Source organism: Tachypleus tridentatus, chromosome 2 (genome assembly GCF_004210375.1).
Source record: "Tachypleus tridentatus isolate NWPU-2018 chromosome 2, ASM421037v1, whole genome shotgun sequence".
In the NCBI taxonomy this organism is placed as follows: Eukaryota; Metazoa; Arthropoda; class Merostomata; order Xiphosura; family Limulidae; genus Tachypleus; species Tachypleus tridentatus.
The window spans coordinates 104,297,505-104,317,412 of record NC_134826.1 but is presented as its reverse complement, the minus strand read 5'-3'; the positions used below and the strand labels follow the sequence as shown (position 1 = coordinate 104,317,412).

The following is a 19,908-nucleotide window of genomic DNA, read 5'->3' as shown; positions in this document are numbered from 1 at the left end:
GTTTTACAAAATATCCACCACCAGGATGAAAAGGTTCAGAGCTCATATGTAATGAGTTGTGTTTATGATACTTTCTTCATACAATTTGCTAGGTCAACACTTGTAACTAAGGTTAAGCAGTGACGTGTAAATGAACAACAAAGATACATACAGAATACTCAACAACCATATAACTACAAATAACAGTGATTTAAAGGAAATATCTCAGTTGACAAGATAAACAGAATGATTCACAATACAAAACTGGGTAACTAAAAATAAGAACAGTGGTTTAACCCTTTCGCTGTGGGCTTGGTATAATATACACAAGTTTGTCTACACATTTGCACGTTAAGTATTTGCACCATAGCTTTTCATACAACACATGTATCATCACAAAATTGGTAGACTTTTAGCATAGATTACAAGTATTATGTGTACACAAAAACAGACTTTTTAATGAAATATTTTTGCTAAAGATTTATTAGTGAAAATAAAACTTATTTTGTCACTACTCTGAGTGCAAAGTATTTTCATGTTATGATTAAAAAAAAAATTCTTCATCCCAAAAATCTCAAATATTATTTGCATTATTTCTAAAACCTTGTAAATACATATTAAAGGTTTGTTCTCATTAAGTTTCTTTTTGTTATTTTCTATACTCTATCTATATGAGGTCTGTCACTTAACCAACCTTGTAACCATCACAAAGAGAAAAATTAGAAAAAGTATAAATTATTATTTTTTGTAATAGAATTACTATACATTACAACATGAAAATATAAATGTTTAGTCTAAGTAGCTCATAATGCTGTATATTTATACATATATTTATTATTTTTACTACATAGACCCTTCCAGTCATGCATAGCTAGCATTACATAACTTGCATTTATGTGGTGCATGTGCACTCATGTGACATATCCAGTAATACAAAACTGACCTTTAGTCTTCCCTGCCTTGGCTGTGTTTTAGTGGACTAGTATTTTGTAATATACAGTCACATTTCAATTATCATACATTATATATGTATATAGATTATTATTATTTGGAAAAAAATTATTAAACTGATTTTTCTTAAAATAAAGAACAATAAATGAATAAGTAAAGCAAATAATTATTTCTTCTCACTATGACTTTTATACTTAGTTGTTGCTTGACATAAGATGCTAAGACTTTTAAAATTTAGATGTGGAGGATATCAAACACAATTTTTTTAGGTTATATGTTTCTACAGTTGAATTATCAAAAAAGCATAAATAACTACACTGATACTACAGAATTTCATTATAATTTATTAAACTTAGTAACTAAGATGTATTTATATTTTATAAAATATGAAACTTTGAGCAGACTAAAGACACAACCTACCTTCTTGAGCACATGGATCAAAAGAATATGGTAGCCTTTTCACATATTAAAATGGCTGAGAGACATTCTGAGTTGTTAATTAGTTATTCACAAGTTTCTTATTTGATCTCTCTAACATCCTGCTAGTTCACTAGTGACAAAATTTTTCAAAACAATTCTTAAGTCAAAAGGTGTTTTAAAATCATTGATAATACAAAGATTTTAAATCTTCACCTCTAATAATCACACAAGTCAACACCATACACCTTAACTTAACAAATCACACCTACAAACCTGTTATAATTTAAAATGCCCAAAATTCAGAAAACATATTAAGAAATGAAGAGACATAGGAATACACTCTATGTAAGCTGTATAATTAAGAACAAAACAAGGGTAGAGTTATACTATTTCTTATTTGTGGAAGTGGGAAATAAAATAGAGATAAGGATACACCATCTATCTCTCATATGAAGTAAATGCTACTTCATTCTCTATTACGTGATGTATATTTAGGATTCTACAATGATAGGCTTAACTCTTTCATTTCCTTATTCTCAAGAATTTTTATGCCATGCAATGCTTCACAGAAGTTTAGATATTACTTTGTATGTATCTTAAACTATCACTGGTCCTTTTAATATTATTACAAATTTTTTTAACAAGAGCCTTGTGTATTGACAATTTTAACAGCACCTTTAAATCTACTACTATAATTTTTACACATTATGTTGATGAAATTATCTACAACCAAGTACAGAAATAATTAAACAAAACTCAATTTGCAGCATACAAAAATGTGAATATCATGTATGACTTTTGTCATAAAATACTCTAATATTGACTATAATTGACATTAAGTTGCTAAACAAATCAAGACATTAATAATACAAAACAATCTACCTCCAATAGCCATGTAACGGAAAAATAGCCATCCAGAGATTAGTCCTTCATCTGCCTTGCGAGGAGGACGATCCATGATATCAAGATCGGGAGGGTTGAAGCCAAGGGCTGTGGCTGGAAGGCCATCAGTAACTAAGTTCACCCAGAGTAGTTGGACAGGAATTAAAGCCTCGGGTAGGCCCAAAGCAGCTGTGAGGAAAATACTAAAACCAAAAATTACCAGTTTAATATGTTTATAATCTCAAAAGAATGCAATCTTTATATGTCTCTTCAGTGCTAATGATATAACTAAAATGTGTGTGTGTGTGTGTGTGTGTGTGTATGCATACACACACACATAATAGATATTGTTTTACTATCAGTCATTTAATTCAATTACAAATAAATAGAAAATAAAAAATGTCTGAAAAATAAGTAATTTTCTTATATAGTTTCATGTACCCAAAGAAGCAACTTTAGTAAAGAAAATGATTCTCATCTTACTAACATAAGCACATATAAGTTTACTACAGTTCACAGGCATTTCTTTCATTGCATTACACAGATAACAATTTTGTTGTATATAAATTTGATCAATATAGAAAAGTAACAGCTTACACATTTTTAACCAGTAATGTATTTTGGTTGGTTAAATATTAAAACCCCCTCCAGTCAGTCATACTCAGAAAATATTGAACTCTTTCCTGTAATTAATTTTTTTTCACAAATAATTTATCTGACATAGTCAAGTAAAATTTCTATACAAAACTTGAAATCATAAAAAATACAAATATTTACAGTACATATTTTAATAATACTATGAAACTGGAAAACTATCATAAAACTTTATTATAAGTTTACACTTTTTGTTACATCATAATTATCAGAGAAACATTATGACATTTTTTACTTTCAATTAATGTAAAATTATTAGAGAAATATATTGATAGTTAGCACTTTACCTAACTATGACAGGGACATTTGTACAGTTAACTTTTTACCTCACTACTTCACCAATGTTTGATGAAATCAAGTAACGGATAAATTGTTTCATGTTGTTATAAATGGCTCTTCCTTCTTCAACAGCTGCTACAATAGTGGAAAAATTATCATCAGCCAATACCATTTCTGCAGCTGATTTGGCAACTGCAGTTCCTGAACCCATAGCAATACCAATTTCAGCTTTCTTTAGGGCAGGGGCATCATTTACACCATCACCAGTCTATAAAAATACCAGATTAACTAGTAAAAATTACAAATGGCAAACCCACTGGAATCATACAATTATTAAACTTAGCCTTTTCCAAATATTACATGATGAATTGTGTCTAAGTACAGATATTTTTCATTTATAACCCTGTGACTATTGTATATAAAACTATTGTTGGTAAAATCAATTCTTACTTATGAAGCCTTTGAGGATAATAAATTTTGATACAACTTTGGTGATGAATTGAACGAGTCTGTACAGCTATATGAGCCATACATTCTATGATAATTAAAATGTAATGTACAAATTATAAAAAAAGAAAAAAAACATGTATTAGTGTACCATAGCTGAGATCTCTCCATCTGCCTGAAGAAACTCTACGATTTTACTTTTGTGAGCTGGCTCCACACGGGAGAAAAGTCTGGCTCGAGCACAGGCTAGTCGCTGTTCATTAGGAGAAAGATCATCAAACTCACGACCTGAGTAAGAGAGGCCAGAAGTGTCTTCATTTTCACCAAACACTCCAATTCTACGACAGATGGCTTCTGCTGTAGCCTTTTCAAAGATCAGGAAATAGGTAAAAATTATATAAGAGAGTATTGTTGTTGTACATGTTACTCTTCTGTAACTCAATACTGAATCCTCTTTAAAAAAGCAAATCAAAATACACAATAGAAAAATAATTACATGATATATTAAATAATGAGCAAAACAACTGTATCTAGTAACACTTAACCAGGTAAACAGTTTTTAGCAGTATTTTACAAAGATTTTGCTTCCAAACATCACTGAAAATCTGTTTTTTATTGAATATTTGTTGTACTTTACAACAACAAAAAATGGCTACCACATAACTTCAAAATATCAATTTTCATTTAAGAAATGAATACAACACACTGAAAACAATTAACACTTATAAAAACAAACAAGTGTCATACACACAAAATCATACCTTGTTGTCACCAGTAATAACAATTACTCGAATACCAGCATTTGCACACCGAACAATGGAATCAAAAACTTCTTTCCTTGGTGGATCCAACATTCCTACAACTCCAACAAATGTCATGTTAGTCTGGAAACAAAATGAATTTTGTAAGTCTCACAACACATTAAAGTGTTTATAGTATTCATATGAATTGTTAACTTGGTAACAAGACAATTCCTGCCTTACAAAATGAGTAAAACTTAAAACAAGATTTCTGACTGATATTAGATGAAGTTCATGTTTGAGACAAACTTCAAAATCCATCTGATCAAAAAAAAAGTTTTATTAATACTTTTACATTTTTCATCCTAGAATTATTACATACTAAAACACAAAATTACACATTTAGTCCAAGTAGCTTAAGTCTCATAATGCTACATTTATTTTATTTTTTTTATTATATTGACCTTCCAGTGATGTCTAGCTAACATTACGTAACTTGCATTGATATAGTGCATGTCCACTCATGTTTCCTATCCAATAACATAAAACTGACCTTTAGTCTTCCTTATCTTGGCCTTGTTTTAGTGCACCAGTATTTCGTAATATACAGTCACATTTCAATTATTATACATTATAAATGTACATAGATTATTATTATTTAGAAATAAATTATTAAACTTCATTTCCTTAAAATACAGAACAATAAATAAAGAAGTAAAGCAAACAATTATCTCTTCTCGCCATGACCTTTGCATCTGGTTGCTCCTGGACACAAGATACTAAGCATTTTAAAATGTTGCATGTGGAGGATATCAAACAAATTTTTCTATATGTACAGTTGAATAACCAAAAAATCACAAATAACTAAACTGATACCATAGAATTCCATTACAATTTATTATGCTTAGTAATTAAAATGTAATTAGATTTTAAAAAATATGAAACTTTGAGCAAACTAAAAACACAACTTACCTTCTAGAATTCTTTGTTTGAAAGAATGTGATAACCTTTTTAAAGATTAAAATAAATAAGAAAACCTTTAGGTGGACGTTTTAAGCTGTTGATTTGTTATTGACATATCATGTACTGAAATAAGTGCATTTAAGAGACTGTTTCAAAAACGGAAAGAAGTGAATAGGGTTACTGTGTTTGATTTAGTACACAAGCCATATTTAAGTTAAATAAAAAAAGATATGACATTCTTATCTTATATTCTAGATTTTTGATATTAGTAATTTTTCATAACTTGTATGAAACTGAAAACTTAGTATGTTTACATTACAAACATCTAATTTTAAACAGTGCTGCATTCAACATACCATGTGTCTCATTAAAATCAACATTTAGTTTTGTTTGTTCAATATTTACTTTTAAATTAAGAAATTAACTCATATATAATATTAAAGTTTGAATTATAATATACAATTTGATTCCAAACTTACTTACATAAATGCATAAAATAGTAGTTTATTAAAATTTTGAATGTAAGTCAACAAACATGATGACATGGCCTTTGACCTGTGGCCCGTCATGTAAGGGTTAATACTTTCATTGTCAGATTAAAATAAGAAAATTCAAACATAAGTAAAATATTGTGAAAAAGTAGTACCAGAGATCAGGTTGTTGCCAACAATGAATATTACAGTCCAAAATGTATTCTCAAGATGGCTGGTATGGGTATTAAAACTTTAATTAAAATAACAAATCCGATTGTCCACTACGACCCATAATGTCAACCTATGAATCATTCAACTACAATCTTGGTAAATACATGGCGTGGGCATTTTTGAAATATGTAACATCAGCTGGCTCTTTTTCAAAGACTCTTTTTAACTTTAAATCTATTCTTGAATAACTAAACCTCTGGAAATGAGCATCCAGGAAAAAAGTAATCCAGAAGAGGTGAAAGGAACCAGTAAATCCAATGTTGTAGGGGATATGATCATCTATCAACACATACAGGCAAAGAGGAAGGGATGAAAAGTAAGAGGAAAATAAATGAAAGGCTAACAGAAAACTCCTTTGAATTAATTCAAGAAAGAAAATTGATGGTCCAGATAGAGAGGCATTTAAAAATATCCATTTCTCAAAATGCAGACCATTCCACAAAAACATATGCAATTGACACAAGTCCAAAAGGCATGGCATGAAATTGGGACCAAATCACATGGTGAAATAAATCTGAGATAGCATCTAAAGAAAGAGGAAAAAAGAACATGTTCCGAGGGCATCCCCAAACATACAGAAACAGCCTGCCCAAATGTACATAAGAAAATGGAGAGAACCCAAGAATTGATTGAGGCAGGGCTGATTGATCCAGAACCTCAATCAGCATTGAGTATACAAGACAAATTGAGTAAACCTGTAGGTAAGACAACTAACGAATGGGAAGTTGCTGGAGATGTAAAAAAATAAAGCATCTCAAAAATCAACTACAGTAACTAAAAAAAAAAGTTCAACAGAGCATAGCAAATAAAAAATAAACCTGTGGAGAAAACAATCTGACCTTATGTCCCTATTAGCAATGGATGTTAAATAAACAGCAGTGTTGTACACATGAAGATCCAAAAAATAAAGAAATTATATGTAGAGGAAAAGAACTGAAAATGGTAAATGGCCCAATATGGAAGGAAGAAGGAAATATCACACAAAAGTTCTTAAATATAGGTGAAACACCTAAGAAAGTAAGTGGAAGATAAACTTACCTGCAAGAGAATAGAAAAATAACATGAAGCTGAAAAACTAGGTAAGGGAGAAAATGGAGAAGATTAATAAAGATCCGAAGGATATAAAATCAAGGAGAAAATCTGTCTGATGATAAGCTAAAGCAAAAAAGAAGTAAAGCCTGTAAAAGGTGAGACTTGCAAGTACCCACTCTTACAAGAGGCAAAAGGAACATCATAAAACAATGTGAAGAAAAGGAAAATATAGTGTGAACTGCAAATAAACAAAAAACTTGGATAGACCTAGCAGATTCTGCAGTAGTGGTCTGGAATGCACTCCAAGATAAGATGGAGGAAAAGTGGCAAAATCTGGGCCATCTGAAATAGGTTCAGCTGTTATAAAAAGGATGGCAAGCAATATTGGGAGCATGTAGGGTAGATCCCAGCCCTTTAGGACCCACAGAAAGGAAATTAAGGGTAAGAAATATAAATTATAAATTAAATTAATGGTAAGAAATTGTGTAGTGAAATAAGCATATGTAAAACGTGTTATGTCTTGCAAAAAAAAGAAAACAATCTAACTATCAATTAACTTGAAAGTATAACCACAGGCAAACCTAAGTTAAAAGAGCAGATAATAAGCTAACAAGATACTAAACTTAATTAGCAATTAACCCATAAGTAGAACTACAGGTAAACCAAAAATAACACACACATTTTAAGACTAATCAAACAGGGAAAGACAAATGATATCACTGAGCTCTATAATGAAAATCTTAACCTAACAATAAATATTTAAAATATTGAGAAAAGGAATTTGTGTGAACCCCAGCTAATAATATTGAAAGTATTCAAAATGCATAAAATTATAATGACTTATCTTTCCAAAGCTGGCAGGCCATACATCAACATGTGTGGGCCACCAAACTCAAGGTAAGGCCCAAGAAAGGTCAGATTGTTGGACAATCAACATATTGAAAAAGTAAATCCAAAAGTTTTTCCATGGAGTACCACAACCTGAGGCCTGTGTAAATGTGCTGATAGAATATATAACCTCTGAAGTGGTAACATAGAATATGTAATGCAAAATGAATAACATGACAGTGTTGGCAGAAATAAATACGTTTTTTTTGTAATGAAGTAACACATTCCATAAGTTGGGAGAAATATAAAATAATTCTACTTTGGAATAACTCATGAAACTACAAATATTGCTATTGTATAATAAATAGTAAACTTGTTGAGAGAAATTAATACAAAGATATGAAAAAAAAACCCTTAAAAAGAGTACAAACTAAAGGTTACAACATGAGTACTGCCGAATGAGAAGTGATAGTTTGGTAGAACTGAATAGAGAGAGTCACGAGTTAAAACAGTCTGTCGCACTCTTACTGGTGTATGCATGATGATTTGCATACAAAATTAATTGGAATCAGTGAAATCCAGATGAGTGGGAACTTCAAGGCTTGTGGCAAGCACAAAAAATGTTTTCATGTAAAGGGCAGCACTGAACAAGAATAGCTACTTATGTGAAAGGAGGTAAGGTACCAAATCAAAATGACTAACAACACAGTGGATTTCACTGCTACATCTATAATTTAAAAGTACAAGAAAAAGCTCTCTTTAACATAGTTCATTGGTGAGGACATGTCACTGCTTGTACCTGCAAAACCTAAAACATTTACAATGAGTAACAACTAACTAAAAATATCAATACAAAAGGTGTAAGGAAAAACATTACCTCATATGTGAAGAACTTAGTCGAGTCTGCCAGATCCATTTCCTCTGGTTTACATGGCTCATCAATAGTAGCTAAGGCCAGGCAACGAAGAGTATCTCTTCCAGTACCATAGTGGCGAGTGCGTTCCAAAATTTTATTTTTGATGGCACTGGTCATAGGAATCTTACTACTTCCAATTCTCACAAAATGACATCTATCAAGCACTCCTTCTGGTGCACCCTATAAAAGTAAATAAGTTGTTTTCAACTAACATCACCCAGAAATGTATGATATAAGCAATGGCCAACTTTGATAATTATATAACTGGACTGTCTGTCCAGTTAATAAAATATTAAAATAACTTATTACATCCAACTAAAACACTGGTCTCAGAAGATTCATTTGCTGGCTTTAAGGTCCCTCCTCAATTGTCATGGCAAAAAAACAAGTGTATCGATATGGATAAAACAGTGTTATAAATTCATCATAGTTAACTAAATACATAAAATTTATTCTACTTCCATCTTAACCCAGTGTTTTAAAAACATTTTAGTATCTACATTTAGATATCAAAAAAAAAAGAACTGTACATCCTCCACCAAAATTGTTATAGCACTTTCTCGTGCAAAACCATTAAAGAACCAGATTGGATTCAAAACAAATGTGGCAAAAGAAAAAGTCATTATTTTTTTTCTCTACCTTGCAGAACATCTTAGAGCCTGCTCCAAGACGAACAGGTTTGACTGGGATGCAATATGAGCTCATCGACTTGCGATCACGAGAAAACTCAAGAGTAAATTCTTTCTTCCACATAGCTTGGATACCATGGTTTACAACTAAAGCAGCATCTCTCTTAGTTCGGCCTGTCTTTTCAAAGTTAAAGGGGTTCATTTTTTCAGAAAGAACGACAAGTGCTGTCTCTGTAGCTTCACCCACCTTTTCAAACATCTGCTTGTACTGTAAGTGGGGAATAAAAAAGAAAAAAATAATGAAAAATACTAAATGGAAATTAAAGAGTTATCAAGTTAGAGGATGAACTTGTCAAAGGAGTAAAGGCTTTTTACTCTACTGACATACTGAAGTGTTATTTCTTTCTTTTTTTCTTTTTATCAACAAGTACTTCCACTATCATGAAATTCTGATGGATAAAAAGTGTTTGAAAATTGTCTTTGTTAAGGTATGTAAGTGAGATTAACATAAGATTTAATTTGCATAGCTGATCATAGCCACATCAGTTTTACATCTACATTTTACAACAAAACAAATAATGAAAAAGAAAATTTATCATTTGTACTTTGTAAAATTGTGTTTTAAAAAGTAATTCATTTATATAATCTCACAAAAACACACTAAAGTCACATAATAAACTATAATGATGTGTGTGTACAAGATAAAAGTAAAACAAAAATCTTTATGTTCTTACCTCATTAAAGTCTATACTGGAGTCATTGCACATTGTGCAAATAGTAGCTAACTCATACAAAGCATCATAGTCACTGCAACAAACTTTACTTCCATCTTTGAAACTGTGGAGAGAGAGGAATATTACTTAATTTAGATAGTTCATCCAATTGGGTATAAGCTTTACTAGCACAGTTTATTATAGCAGTGGCTAAGTTTTGTGAACTACCATATAAGCTAGTCCGTCCTAAATGCCTACACAGCACAACCTATGAGAAATATTTTCTTCAGGAAAAGAATATTTATTATTGCAAACAAGAGACACACAATAAACAATTTTGCAAATGATACAAATGCATAGAAAATATCACAGACTGATAACATTAATGCTGTCTGTACAAACAGTTGCATCTTTACAACAGCCCTACAGTATAGCTTCTATTCTGAAAGGTTTCATCATAAGGTTATAATGTCCCATCAAAGGCATGCTACTGCTCTCTGCTTGATTTCCACAATCCAGTTACTATATAACTGTTTCAACAGCTTGACCCTGCAAAAATATATGGGTTTCGCATCTGGAAATTTAACCAGCCTGTTTTCAAATAAAATAGTGTGTATAACAATATCATTCTCCAGTTGAAATGGCTGAATATACATGATGTGGAAACAGCTTTTTTATACATGACTTCAATCAATTTTCCAGATGAAGATCCTACTTGATTGCATTGCATACTGTTACCTGGAGCATGTGGACAACTTTTGCCATAGACATTTGTATTCATGGATTCTCACCTAATACAGAGTGCAACAATTTTTTTTACCAAAGCCAGGGTGGTACTTATTGTAGGTCTCTCTCTAGATGGTCTTTGTTCCCATAGTTGATCTATACTCCTTTGTTTTCCAATGCTGTTAAGTAAAAGCGATATCCGTCTTATAATTTCTAAAGCTCCAGCTTGAACATATGAACTGAGTATATAAATATATTGCAGAGGAAAAGGTTATTATACAGTCTTCCCAAAAGAGATCAGTTTTCAGTACCATCACACTACAACAAATAATTCAAAGTGTAGTTCTCAAACATGTAGTTTCCAAAATGACTTTATATGAACTATGTATGGTTGTCATGTGAAATGCTTATTCTTACATTCAAAATCAATTTATAGTAACATACTCAGCCCTTGTTATAAATTATGTTTCTTAACAAGCAAGCTTTAGTAGTAAGACAATCTCTGACAAACTAAAATTGAAGTTGGGACCATAATTGACCAAAGAGATCTGAAACCAAGAATCAAGTAAGAAAGCAACTTAACAACAGCAATGTTTAGTTAATAGTAATAGTGCCAACAATTATAGTCTTATCTAGTATTACCTTCATTTTATTTTCCAGTCTCATTTAAACTACTTAAAGGAGGAATTCAATCCATGGAAATATAATATATAGTATATAACATATTTGTAAGCCAATACAAGAACATGCCATAGTGGTTATTTAGATTTTTGTACCCATTATATGTCTATTATGATATGAATCATGTTACATCCAACTTTATTTAATACATATTTTGTGAAACATATCTGTAAATACTTTAAATAGCTATTAGTTGGCTTAAATTCCATATTCATGAGGCTCTTATTAATCTGCATTGAAGCATGAAATGTTAAAGGGTTGACTTTATTACCAGTTTATCTAGTATGCTAAAACCTCAGACAGTTAAACAGTATTTGCAATCTATAACTCACATTTCTCCAATGGGTTCATAGGTGGATCCTGTTGCTTCAAATTCATGCAAGCTAACACTTTCATCTTCTGCATTTTTAATGATAAAGAACTGTTGAGGAATAGAAAGAGGTAAAAACTTAAATACCATCTTGCCCCTAATTAATACTCCCTTTCTAATTATTGCCTCCCCCTGGTACTTTTATAAAAGTTATCTTCATGATGACAAGAAACCCACTTAAAGCAAAAATGTATTGCAGAAACACCTGGTATGGGATTTAAAAATTTAAATTAAAGTACAAGAACAACATTCTTACCATCTTAGGCCATCTTCAGGTTAACAAAAAAATTTGAAACCAACCATTACTGACTTGGGGACAAGAGTGTGAAGGAGTATGAGATTATAGAAGTGTGTTTTGTAGATGTGAATCCAGTAGATGTATCGTCAACATACCTGTACCAGTATAGCGGTGGGTGTAAGGCTGAATTGATCACTTGAGATTCAATCTGCGTCATGAAAATGTTGGGTACAACTAGGAACACTGGACTGCCCATACTTAACCATTTATTTGTATGTAATTTTGGTTCTTGTACATGAAACAGGTTTTGGTGTTAGTAAAGTTTAGTAAAGGGTTGCTAACTGGCTACTGGGATATGTGTTAATAGTTTGAGGTCTTGAATATAAAGTTCTGAAGCTATTTTACACGCTTTGCAAGTTGGGACTTCACTGAAAAGTGATATTACGCCAAAACTGGCCATTAAAATTTTATAGTTTAGTTGATTCAGAATGCATTCAAAGTTGGAAGATTCTTTAAAAAAAGGAGTCAGATAATGTTACATATGTGAAAAATGCTCACACTATGTGTTACCAATATTGTAATTGAACAATTCATAGAACAACATTATGAGTTGTAGTAGATAATCAGGTTTCTAGGTTTGAGGGTGTCATATAGTTATGGCACGTGAGAGTTGGTCTTGTGGTAGGAATAAAGTTTCTCTGACATTTTGTTGTTATTTTTTCAATTGTAATAGCATTTTATTTAGTTAGTTTTTCATGTATTTTTTTGTTGGATTTGTGAGTATTAGTTTCAATTTGTTTGTATTTAATAGGATGTTATTCATTTTATGAATGTACTGATTTTTTGTCATTATTAAAATGGCGTTGCTTTTATCTACTTTTAGAATTTTAATATTGTTGTCTTGTTTTAGGTTGTTTATAGACTTAATATCTTTCTGTGTAAGATTGTTCTTTTAGTTTTCTTTTCTGTGAAAATATGATGGTGGGTTCGTGTAAGAATTCTTTAAAATACTGTTTTGAGGAATTCACTACCATTAAAACCAAATTCAAACTCCAAAACAAATACACAAAATATAATCATAGAAAATACCAAAATATTAATTAGAGGAAGAAACAAATGCAAAATCAAAGAAACCCTACTTATACAAGAACTCAAACCAAAATTGAACCAACCTGAAAGAACACCTTTATACCTATATTAATCACCTAACATCTAACTGATATACCCCTACAATCTCGTACCCATTCACACTTTTGTTCCAAGACACATGCTCAGTAACAGTCAGTTTCAAACTGTCTTTGTTAACCTGAAGATGACCTAAGAAGATCAAAACATTGTTCTTGTACTTTATTTTCATTAAAGTTTTAATGCCCATACCCATTTTATCTGCAATACAAAAAGCTTACCTTGTGAAACAGCAATAGTAATCCAAAATATAATCCACTTTTATTACCATAATTTTGATTTGAGAAAAAAATTAACAAACACACACTTATTAGCACTGAAATCAACAAATAACTTGTAAAAAAATTGAACCTGAAGCTGCAAGAATACAATAAATAGCATACCTCCCTTACAATTTGCAATGTCCCAGGAACATTAACTAGGGACAATATGATATCCTAACAATAGATCAGTTGTATAAAATCCATCTTTCTAATTGTTAGAGAAAAGTGTCAACCCTATAATTAGCACCAACACCACTTTTAAAACCCTTTCTGTATATATTACAGAGTTACATTCAAAATTTAATTAAACTACTTAATATCACTGTATTTTAATGAATCTACTTTTATCAAGTATTTTATAACAGAAAATTTTATATTATCTGAAGTTTTATTCCTTTATTTCAAAAGAAACCTCAAAACCAATACCTGAATTTTACAGCCAATAATGAAGAAACAAGCGTGTGTAATGTAGATGTGTTTTGGCTGATGTTTAAAGTACATGTATATATAGCTTGTTTATGAGTCACTTGAATCAAGTTCCAAGAACTTGTGTCTAAGCAAAATGTTACAAATATTCTTTCAGTTCCAGATAAGTCATACCCATTTCCAAAGTAAAAGCTGTGATTTTAAGCAGCAGTTTCAGGTTTAATGACATAGCTTATAACAAGAATGAAGGGCAGATTTCCAATTGGAATGTCACCAAATTAACAGTAAGTACAGATTTATACATTTATTTACAACCCAGTAGAAATAAAGCTTAGTCTTTAAGAAAAGGAATATCTTAGATGAATGGTAAAATTATATTTTTGAATGAGGTAGCTTTTTTATTGATATTTGTAAAGTGTTTAGAAAAATTAAATTTTATACCAAATGATCTATGTTGAACATATCATTTAGAATAAGTTCTAATATCTTAAAATATTCTTCTATGTTAAAGTAGTAATCTAGCACAGAAGTTCTAGTGAACTCACCCTACTAACTGACATTTGGTTTGTAGTTAATGTTCCAGTTTTGTCTGAACAAATGACTGATGTGCAACCTAAGGTCTCCACAGACGGCAGTGACCTCACTATAGCATTCTTCTTGGCCATTCTTCGTGTACCTGAAGAAATAAAAAAAAAGTTACTTTAATCCAAATGTGCTACATCTGTAACATTAACAACAGAAAAATAAAGTATTCTGGTAATAAGTCTGTTACCAGATGAAATTTTGCCAACATCTTAAAGAAAAAGATATAAACCCGTTACAACATAACACTACTTTTCACCACAACAAAAAAATAAATCCTCATATCTTTAGGTAATAAGTCTGTTGTCTTATGACCTCGGTTTGCAATAAACAAAGAAATCATCACATCTTCAGGTAATAAGCCTGTTATATCATGATCTCGGCTCGCACTAAAACAAGTAAATTACCACATCGTTAGGTAATGAACCTGTTATCACATGACTTTAGTTTGTACCAAAGTAAATACACAAAAACTTTAAAAGACCTGTCATAACACATAACTATAAATTACTTAAAACAACAAAAACCAAGGTTTTAGGGCTTAAGCATATGAATGACACTTTTTATACTAAAAGTATCTTAAACAAGTTAACTTAGAGATACAAACTTGTCTGTAAGCTACTGGTGAAGTTAATCACAGTTAGCTGATAACTGCTGACTTTGAAACTTCAAGATAATTCAATAATAATACATACATACAGAAGAAACAGAATGTACTAATAATGTATTATTTAATGCATTACTTTATCCAGGCTTATATACATAATGTTTAAAATACAGGGTTCTAATTTGCGAGAATAAAAGATCACCCATACTGTGTAAAGCATACTAATGCCATGATGGTATAGGAGCCTGCTATTCCTGAAAAACACTTACCTAATGCTAAACATGTTGTAATAACAGCAGGCAGACCTTCTGGAATGGCAGCTACAGCTAAAGCAACAGCAATCTTGAAATAGTAAATGGCCCCCTGTAATTAAATAGAAAATATAAGAGCATCAGGTTATACTCATGCCTTCCAAAAAATTACTAAACAAAAATAAACCAAAAGCAATAACAATGTCTATGTGAATTGTTTTATGGAAATACATCAAATAGAAAAAAAATGAAAGAGGAATGTATTGATAAACTCTTTTTGTGCAGGTTTGGTCACATAAACTGAGTTCACAAACATTTTGTACTCATTACAATTTCTCTACTGTAACTTTTAATACAATATGTGTATCTTCAGAAAAATTTGGCAAGCTTTCAGCAAACATTACAAAACAATTAGATTTCTCCATTAAACATTTTAAATAAAAATTTTTCTGTAAATATATTGAGCAGTTTTGTTTACTAGTCATGTGAAAAAATGATTTTCAGGTTACTTATAAAATACTTTTTTCATCTGAAAATTTTCGAATTTCATCTGTGTAATCTCTACAACTTCCTGAACAACTATAAAATGTCATTTTTCAATAAAACTTTATATTTCATCAGTTATTTTCTCTGCCCTAACTGTACGTATCAGGTTCATCAATTTGACTGACCTCATAATGACCATAAAAAATCAAAATAAATTTAGGATACTATTTTTTATTGCTAGAACAGCTATAAATTGTAACATGAAACTATATCTGTTTATCCTAAATAGTTGTAAACTTGTAAATATATGCATCAGTTTGAACTTAAATTTTGTATTATTGTTCATAGAAATGTGTCTAAATTAATATTCCCACCATTAATTTTGAAAATCAGTTGGCAAACTTGCAGCTAATGTCACTTCATCAATTTAAATAATGCAAGGGCTACTTATAAGGATACCTCAAGAAAAATTATTGTTATTTCTTTATTTCAGTCTAGATTAAAAAGGTTTCAATTTTTACTATTTAATTATAATAATAATAATAATAAATACAGAATACACATGAAAACCAAGAAATACAATACTTATCTGGGTCTTTTTATTTTTTTAACCATCTATTGTCAATAACATCTTAACACTAATTTTTTTTAATATACTTATGGTACTACTGTACTAAATAAAGTTTTATTTAATAATGTAATACACCAAAGAACACAGAATAATAACATGCTAAAAGCAGATAATGTACCATAATTATCACAGTGCTCTAGCTTTATATCTTTGTGACAATAACCATCAAAAATTTCAGTTAAATTCATCAGTGTGTTTCTCACAGAAATAGTTTGAACTGAGAGCAAAATAGACATTTCTCTCTACAGAAAACAATAGAATATGTAATTTAATAAATTAAAATCGTAGCTGCCTATTGGTTATAAATAATATAGTATCAAACATCAGAAAGAACTATTGGCAATTTCTGAAAAAGAGAATGTGATGGGTAGACCTGGCAAGAGGGGTCTGATTTTCTATTTGATTGTTTTGTAATGAAATAAGATTGAAGGCCATAAAAATTCTTCTTTTCCTAAGCAATGACATTATAATGAGTAACTTAGATTAAATTTCATACTTATTGAAGGGTAGTAAATAAATTAGAGAAGAAAGGTTACCTTGAGTGCAAATGTCACAACTCTCAAACAAGGTACAAATTGAGGAATTTTATATTGCCTTATAAAAGTTATATAATGTGAAAAGTTGGATTATTATCTATGTTTTATGCCAAGTTTATTTATATTCCATGACAAAAATGTAGTTTTATTAAATTTTGAATATAACTCACTAAAATGTCCTGACATGCACACAAAATGACACTCATTCTGAAAGAGTTAATCACACAGTCTTTTGAATTAACATGAAAAACAAATCATGAACTAAAGCTTACATAAACTACACTTTAACCCTTTTTCAATGGGTCACTAGTCATAGGCCATGTCATTTTGTTTGTTCACTTGTTGTCAAAATTTTATTGAACTACTATTTTATGAATTTATATCAATAAGTTTGGAATAAAACTGTAGACATAATTCAAACTTTAATATTACATATGAGTTGATTTCTTATTTTAAAAGTAAATATTAAGAGAACCCACCTAAATATAGATTTTAGTGAGTCATGTAGTATGTTGAATACAGCACTGGTTAAAATTAGATGTTTGTGATGTCAAAATAACAAGTCTCTAGTTTCGTACAAATAAGGAGCTCAAATTACTAATACTAACAAGCTAGAGTATAAGATAAGAACCCCATATATTTTTATTTTGCTAAGATATTGCTTATATACTGAATCAAACACAGTCACCCCATTCACCTCTTTCCATTTTAGAAATAGTCCCAAATATACTCTTACTACAATATATGACATGTGAATAACTAATGGAGAGCTCAGAATGTCCCCCTAGTGATTTTCTCAGTCATTTTAATCTGTGAAAAGGATAGCACATTCTTTTGATTTAAGATTTCAAGGAGATAGGTTATTTCTTTAGTCTGCTTGAAGCTTCGTACTAATAACCAAACAGACTTGATATTTTCATAAAGAAATATTTAGTAAAAATGTTTCATTAAAAAGTCTGATTTCTTGTGTACAAAAACTTCTAATCCTTAATAAATGTCTGCCAAATTTTGTGAAGGTACACATACTGTATCAATAGTTATAGGGTAAATACTTAACTTGTACAAATCTGTATCTAAACTTCTGTATGTTATACTGAGCCTGTTGCAAAAGAGTTAACAGATTCAATCAGTATAAATATGCTAAAGTAACATTCACTTATATATACTTATTGTGTGTGTGTGTGTGTGTGTGTGACACTACACTGGTATCATAGCATCAGGCCAATTATGAGAACATTTAAGCAACTGTATTTTGCAGTAGCTTTGGATAACCTCCACTGTGACGTTCTTGTTCAAACATTTTGATTCTCAAAATTAACAAACAGTGAAATACTGGAATCTCAATAAGCCTAGCCAAAATGTAATAATCTCAAAATAAAACCTAATATAAAATACTTTAACATCTTAAACTTAATCATTTTGCCTAAATACTAACTTCACAAATTGAAATAAAGGTAATACTGAAATAATACTCATCTGTTATACTGATGTTGCAAAATGTAAATGTAAGAAAACAGGTAAAGTTTAGCTACAATTCAAATTTTCTTACCCATCATTATCATGATAAACTTGAACACCACTAAAAAGTCAAAATAGAGATTATCATTCAAACTTATTATCTTCAGTTGCATCAATAGCAGACTGGTAGAAAATGCAATTTATTTATACAGTATTTAAAAGCAAACATACATAAATATTCTAATAAAGATAAATGTTAAATCAGCAAATCATTCAGAAGTCACAGATTGTAAACAAAGGTTACTTATATCATGCTGAAGCATAACAGTTGTCATATGTAGTTGAAATAATGATCCACTAGCAGCTTACCTTGATCCATGATCCACCATGAGCTGGATCATTGAAGTGGCCAATATTAATAGCCCACACAGCAACACAGATTACAGAGATCACTTTGGACAACTGTTCACCAAATTCATCAAGTTTCTGCTGCAAGGGTGTTTTTACTTCTTCTGTCTCAGACATTTCTGTTCTGATCTTACCTGTAACAAATAAAGAATATCAGTATGAAACCAAACATAACAAAGAGAGCTAATTAGAATATGAATGAACAAGAAAGAAATCCAATGATTAAAAAATAGGAACTTCTCTCAATCCTTTGAATCAATACAAAACAAAATTCACACACTTTATAGCTTCAGATATGGTTCACTTGCAGAGCTTAATTATAAAAAATTACTATAACACAACTTTACTCTTTGATTATATGATGATTGGTGTGTGTGTGTGTATCTATGAACACTTCACTTACTCATCATTCCTTTTGTACACTAAAATGAAATTTAGTAGAAAGACCATGTAATATTCACAAAAACTACATCATTTGTGGAAGACCTAAACTAGACAAGTGTACTGATATCATAGGTTAAATGTATACAAGTAGATTATCCAGTAACTTGCAAACACACATACAAATTCAGGTGTCCAAAGGTTTTCAAACAACACTTCTTTTCTTTTTATAAATTACTCCTTGACCAAATAAATGACAAAGTAGCAAGAAGGTATTAATGTATAAATGCCACTATATTATCCAGCTATGAAAACTCTAATGAACAGAAAACAATATTATCCAACTGTCCCTGACAAGACAGCATAGAGACATTAATGTGTGGAAAGCACTATATTATCCAACCATGAATCAAAGGTTTTCCTAGTGTGCAGTTGAAAATTGACCCATATAAGTAATTTCAAGTAGACAAATATGAAAAAAAAAATTAAATATTATACAATTTCATTCCAGAGTTAATAAACAGATCTACTTACATGAATAT

At 30.4% G+C, this 19,908-nt stretch overlaps 1 protein-coding gene across 1 annotated transcript in view; it reads right to left on the bottom strand.

The window, feature by feature from the left end:
- LOC143244743 (calcium-transporting ATPase sarcoplasmic/endoplasmic reticulum type-like) overlaps positions 1–19,908 on the bottom strand; it is a 77,578-nt gene that overhangs the window by 10,766 nt on the left and 46,904 nt on the right. The window contains exons 10-20 of the mRNA XM_076489959.1: positions 18,947–19,119; positions 15,485–15,578; positions 14,572–14,702; positions 11,877–11,965; positions 10,159–10,261; positions 9,435–9,692; positions 8,757–8,975; positions 4,374–4,496; positions 3,764–3,976; positions 3,213–3,433; positions 2,233–2,435 (exon numbers count right to left, since the gene is read on the bottom strand). Of these exons, the coding sequence (XP_076346074.1) occupies positions 2,233–2,435; positions 3,213–3,433; positions 3,764–3,976; positions 4,374–4,496; positions 8,757–8,975; positions 9,435–9,692; positions 10,159–10,261; positions 11,877–11,965; positions 14,572–14,702; positions 15,485–15,578; positions 18,947–19,119 (1,827 nt within the window). The remainder of the gene's footprint in view (positions 1–2,232; positions 2,436–3,212; positions 3,434–3,763; positions 3,977–4,373; positions 4,497–8,756; positions 8,976–9,434; positions 9,693–10,158; positions 10,262–11,876; positions 11,966–14,571; positions 14,703–15,484; positions 15,579–18,946; positions 19,120–19,908) is intronic.